This window comes from Lolium perenne, chromosome 3 (assembly GCF_019359855.2).
Source record: "Lolium perenne isolate Kyuss_39 chromosome 3, Kyuss_2.0, whole genome shotgun sequence".
Taxonomy (NCBI): Eukaryota; Viridiplantae; Streptophyta; class Magnoliopsida; order Poales; family Poaceae; genus Lolium; species Lolium perenne.
Window position 1 is genome coordinate 343,295,818 of NC_067246.2, and position 5,808 is coordinate 343,301,625.

A 5,808-nucleotide genomic window follows, 5' to 3' on the forward strand; every position below is an offset into this window, starting at 1 on the left:
ATAGACTCGGGGAGTCGTGATGACTCCAAGGTGGCGCCTTTCTCGGGGTTGGCCAACTCCCGCCACCCACCTGCCAACTTGTAAGCGTTCAAGGGTGGTTGGTACGTCCACGGGGAGAGTTCGGAGAAGGTTGGTTCTTTTGAATTGCTTGGCTCTGGTCGTGATGCGGCTTTGGATTCAGTTTGGGTGAGGCAGCTATATATGTCATTGTTGTTGTGTGGTGGTAGTCCATTTGGGATTAGCGGTGTGTGTTGTAGCTGTTATGGCCTCCATTTGGACAGCGAACCATTTGTCTCTAGTTTATGTTGAATCTTCTGCTTTTGGTTAGTAATTTGTACTCCCTCGGTTCCAAAACTGAAGGTTTATATTATTTTTTAGAAAGCCAAACTATGTAGAGTTTTACCAAGTTTTTACAAAAAAAATATTAATATGCAAAATACAAAATTAATATCATTAGATAGATAATAAAATATATTTTCATATGTTATCTACAAAATATCATATTTATTGATAGATTATTTTAAAAGTTTGATCAAATTTTACCCGGTTTGACTTTTCAAAAAAACTATAAGGCTTAAACTTTGGAATGGAGGTAGAGGTAGTAGCTACTTAGGAAAGTTACTTGTGCAGTGCGAGAATGGGATAACACGCAATGCGGGGGCTTTCTCCACACCACATATGCTTGGAAGATGCACGTTTTTCGTCGTCCGGTCTGGAAATTTTCGGTTTGGGTGTCAAATTGTGTGGCAGCGCGTACTTGACGATTGATCGAGGGGGTACGGTGTTGCCGGCCGGCGGCGGACTTTTCCTCCGCTTGGCCGGTCTGAATGATTCGCTCAGATTCCTCTGAACACACATCCGCTCCAGCAAGTATGGCATAAAGAGATGGTTTGGAACCATGAATTGCATCGCGCGTCCTTCCTTGGCAACACAACACCAGATGGAGGACACTACCTCTCAGTCTCAATCTCACTACTACTTCCTCTACCTCTGGGCTCTCGTGTCGCTGGCGTTTGCGCTCGCAGCCTACCGCCGGTTCCTGACGGCGGCAAGGGCAAATAGTGACTTGCGGCTCCCGCCGGGACCTTGGCAGCTGCCGGTCATCGGCAGCCTGCACCACCTTGTCGGGCAGCTTCCCCACCGCGCCATGCGCGATCTGGCGCGGCGCCACGGGCCGGTCATGCTGCTCCAGCTCGGCGAGCTGCCCACGGTGGTCGTGTCCACCCCAGACGCTGCCCGTGAGGTGATGAGGACCCAGGACCTGACCTTCGCGTCGCGGCCGCTGACGGCCAGCATGCGCGTGCTCACCAACGACGGCCGGGACATCGCCTTCGCGCCCTACGGCGAGTACTGGCGCCAGCTCCGCAAGATCGCCGTCACGGAGCTCCTCACGGCGCGCCGCGTCCTCTCCTTCCGCGCCATCCGCGAGGAGGAGGTCGCCGCCATGCTGCGCCAGGTCGGGTCCGCCGCCACCGCCGCCCGCCCCGTGGAGATGCGCGCGCACTTGACCGCCCTCGTCAGCAACGCCACGTTCCGCGCCGTCATGGGCGACCGGTGCAAGCAGCGCGACGTGTTCTTGCGCGTGGTCGACGAGGTGATGCAGCTCTCCACCGGGTTTAACCCAGCCGACATGTGGCCGTCGTGGTCGTGGCTTGCCGGACGGCTCAGCAACGACATGCGTCGTGCCAAGGAGTGCCACGCCACCTTGTATGATATGTTCGGCGGCATCATCGAGGAGCATCTGGAGAGGATGGAGGGCGGCGGCGACGGCAACGGCGAAGCCATGGACCTGCTGGAGGTGCTACTGAAGATACATAAGGATGGTGGGGTGGACATGGTCGCAATCAAAGCAGTCATCTTTGTGAGTGGGCATATATCAATCCAATATACTCCTCATTATTAGATCTCTCACTGCACATGACATGTCTTGCCACGCTCTCATAGGATGTGTTCATTGCCGGAAGCGAGTCGTCGGCGACGACGCTGGAATGGGCCCTAGCGGAGCTGATCAAGAACCCAGAGGCGATGAAGAAGGCGACAGCCGAGGTGCGGCAAGCCTTCGATGCCGGTGGCAGGGTCGTCGAGGACAGGCTCGGCGAGCTGACCTACCTGCACCTGGTCATCCGGGAGGCGCTCCGTCTGCATCCGCCGCTGCCGCTGTTGCTCCCGCGCCTGTGCCGGGAGCCATGCAAGGTGCTGGGATTCGACGTGCCGAGAGGCACCCAGGTGATAGTCAACGCGTGGGCGCTGGGCCGCGACGAGCAGCACTGGCCCGACGCCACTGAGGAGTTTCGGCCGGAGCGCTTCGAAGCCGGCACCCGCGCCGCCACGGTGGATTTCAGGGGCGCCGACTTCGAGCTCCTGCCGTTCGGCGCCGGCCGGAGAATGTGCCCTGGGATAGCGTTCGGCCTCGCCAGTGTGGAGCTCCCGCTCGCCAGCTTGCTGCTCCATTTCGACTGGGAGGCGCCGGACGTCTCGAACCCGAATGAGTTCGACATGACCGAGGCGTTCGGTGCCACCGCGCGCAGGAATGCTAACCTCCTCCTGCGCCCCTCCCTCCGCGTGCCACTGCCAACCCCTCCTGCTCAAGGAGTGTAAGTCAATGTGATAGTTGGAACTTGGAGAAATATATTTGGACAGTGCTAGGAATCCCTCCGGGATTTGATTTCCCAGTCCCCGGTCCCCGTGCTGACACGTGTCATTTTTGCTGCCGGGTAGCAAAATAATCATGTTTTTGCTTCAGTGTAGCAAAAAAAGGTTCACCCACGAAATAAAAAAGAAACAGACTGAACTCGCCGGACAGGTCACCGGAGACTCGCCTGAGAATCCCCTGACGCCCTCCACGCAGACAACTGCCAACGACGACGCCATCCAAGCCGGGGACTCGAGCCCCCCCTGCACGCCAGGGACTCAAGGCCACTGACGACACCCGCACTGTCCGGATGACACACGCCCGGGGATCAACTCCACGGCTTTCTCCAGGTTTGGTAATTTCAACACAGAACTTTTGTCAAGCACCTGTCAATCAGTTTCAATACTAAACCCTAAACCTAGGAATTGAATACTATGTAAGAAAGTCCCATAAACTATCTAAAAAAGTGGAAATTATGCAAAACCAATGCAAATAACAATATAAATTATCATCATTGTATGATGCAAATATGATGATATAAATGAATGTACCACACATAAAATGACGTCTACTCGCTCAGAGGCTCCATCGACAACATTAGCGACCTCGCCAACTCCTTCAGAGACTAGACACATAACTTCTAGCCCAACACTTTCATCTTCGGAGCCAGGTCTAGGATCCTACTTATTATGCGCCACCACCGCAATGATTTACCAAGACGGTTTGCAAAAGCCTAAGCTTGGAATGTTTTTGACACTTCTATATCAAGAGGTGGAGTATTTTATTTTCATTCTTTCGTTTATTTTGAGGTTGCAAGGTAGCTCATGAGAGTTTTGAAACACTTGTGTTGGAATTATCCTAACACTTCGTTTTTTTGCTTAAGTTTTATTAGCCTTGTTCTTGCCGCCGATCTTCTCTATTCTTCTACTTCCCATTTTCAAAAACGCAAAAAGATTTCTCCTTTTATCATCTGGTGTTTTTATTGATATTCCTATTTTTGTTTCTACTACCCAACTTTTTGCAAGGGAGTGATCCTGATGAGTTTTTAAGGAACACGTCATATGGAAGAAAAGAGTGAGCGTCGTATGATCAATAGTTATGTCTTCTGACTCCCATTTTTGAAATGGAAATACTTATACTAGTTGATAGTGGTAGTTAAAATACTATATTAAGTGGGAGCATTTATTGGTAATAAGAATAGAGCTTTTGTTAACTTGAATGTTTAGTAAAGTAGATGTTACTCTCCTTTTCTCTAGAGAACCGATTCTTGCCGTGGAAATAACTATGGAACTAAATAGAATAAGAGAAAATCTCTTTATGATGACTTGGGTGTTGTAGTATGATACGTCTCCGACGTATCGATAATTTCTTATGTTCCATGCCACATTATTGATGTTATCTACATGTTTTATGCACACTTTATGTCATATTCGTGCATTTTCTGGAACTAACCTATTAACAAGATGCCGAAGTGTCAGTTCCTGTTTTCTGCTGTTTTTGGTTTCAGAAATCCTAGTAACGAAATATTCTCGGAATCGGACGAAATCAACGCCCATGTTCCTATTTTGCCCGGAAGCATCCAGAACACCCGAGAGCCGCCAGAGAGGGCCTTTGGGCCCCAGAGACCATAGGCCGGCGCGGACAGGGGGCCCGCGCCACCCTATGGTGTGGGCACCTTCGACCCTCTCGGCGCCGCCTCTTCGCCTATTTAAAGCCTCCGTCGCGAAAACCCCGATACGTTCGACGAAACCCACGAAACCTTCCGAGCCGCCGCCATCGCGAAGCCAAGATGCGGGGACAGGAGTCTCTATTCCGGCACGCCGCCGGAACGGGGAAGTGCCCCCGGAAGGCTTCTCCATCGACACCGCTGCCATCTCCACCGCCATCTTCATCACCGCTGCTGCTCCCATGAGGAGGGAGTAGTTCTCCATCGAGGCTCGGGGCTGTACCGGTAGCTATGTGGTTCATCTCTCTCCTATGTGCTTCAATACAATAATCTCATGAGCTGCCTTACATGATTGAGATTCATATGATGATGCTTGTAATCTAGATGTCGTTATGCTAGTCAAGTGAATTTTACTTATGTGATCTCCGGAGACTCCTTGTCCCACGTGTGTAAAGGTGACAGTGTGTGCACCGTGTGGGTCTCTTAGGCTATATTTCACAGAATACTTATTCACTGTTATGAATGGCATAGTGAAGTGCTTATTTATATCTCTTTATGATTGCAATGTGTTTTGTATCACAATTTATCTGCAAGCTACTCTAGTGATGTTATTAAAGTAGTTTTATTCCTCCTGCACGGTGTAATGGTGACAGTGTGTGCATCCGTGTTAGTACTTGGTTTATGCTATGATCATGATCTCTTGTAGAATATGAAGTTAACTATTGCTATGATAGTATTGATGTGTACTATTCCTCCTACATAAGCATGAAGGTGACAGTGTGCATGCTATGTTAGTACTTGGTTTAGTCGAATTGATCTTTCATGCACTCTAAGGTTATTTAAATATGAACATTGAATTGTGGAGCTTGTTAACTCCGGCATTGAGGGTTCGTGTAATCCTACGCAATGTGTTCATCATCCAACAAGAGTGTAGAGTATGCATTTATCTATTCTGTTATGTGATCAATGTTGAGAGTGTCCACTAGTGAAAGTGTAATCCCTAGGCCTTGTTCCTCAATACTGCTATCGCTGCTTGTTTACTGTTTTACTGCGTTACTACTGCTGCAATACTACCACCATCAACTACACGCCAAAGAAGCTATTTTTACGGCACCGTTGCTACTGCTCATATATATTCATACCACCTGTATTTCACTATCTCTTCGCCGAACTAGTGCACCTATTTGGTGTGTTGGGGACACAAGAGACTTCTTGCTTTGTGGTTGCAGGGTTGCATGAGAGGGATATCTTTGACCTCTTCCTCCCTGAGTTCGATAAACCTTGGGTGATCCACTTAAGGGAAAACTTGCTGCTGTCCTACAAACCTCTGCTCTTGGAGGCCCAACACTGTCTACAGGAAAAGGAGGGGGCGTAGACATCAAGCTATTTTCTGGCGCCGTTATTTTCGCCGTTGTAAGTACTCGAAGCTATTTCCTTTAGATCCTGCAATTGCATCTTTTTGTTTCTTGTTTACACTAGTTTGGCATAATGGACAAGAATGAGCTTCTTA

The 5,808-nt window shown here is 49.6% G+C and overlaps 1 protein-coding gene across 1 annotated transcript; it reads left to right on the forward strand.

Annotated features, from left to right (window-relative positions):
- The first annotated feature begins 747 nt into the window (after window positions 1-747).
- Window positions 748-2,665, forward strand: LOC127346061 (zealexin A1 synthase). Its single transcript, XM_051372594.2, has 2 exons — window positions 748-1,861; window positions 1,945-2,665. Exons 1-2 carry the CDS (start codon window positions 899-901, stop codon window positions 2,596-2,598), a joined length of 1,617 nt encoding a protein of 538 aa, XP_051228554.1. The 5' UTR covers window positions 748-898; the 3' UTR covers window positions 2,599-2,665.
- The last annotated feature ends 3,143 nt before the right edge of the window (window positions 2,666-5,808 follow it).

Bases quoted from the DNA above. Each gene is read 5' to 3' on its own strand.
- LOC127346061 (XM_051372594.2), top strand. From the start codon at position 899: ATGAATTGCATCGCGCGTCCTTCCTTGGCAACACAACACCAGATGGAG. The intron at 1,862-1,944 runs GTGAGTGGGCAT...ACGCTCTCATAG, and splicing joins CAATCAAAGCAGTCATCTTT to GATGTGTTCATTGCCGGAAG.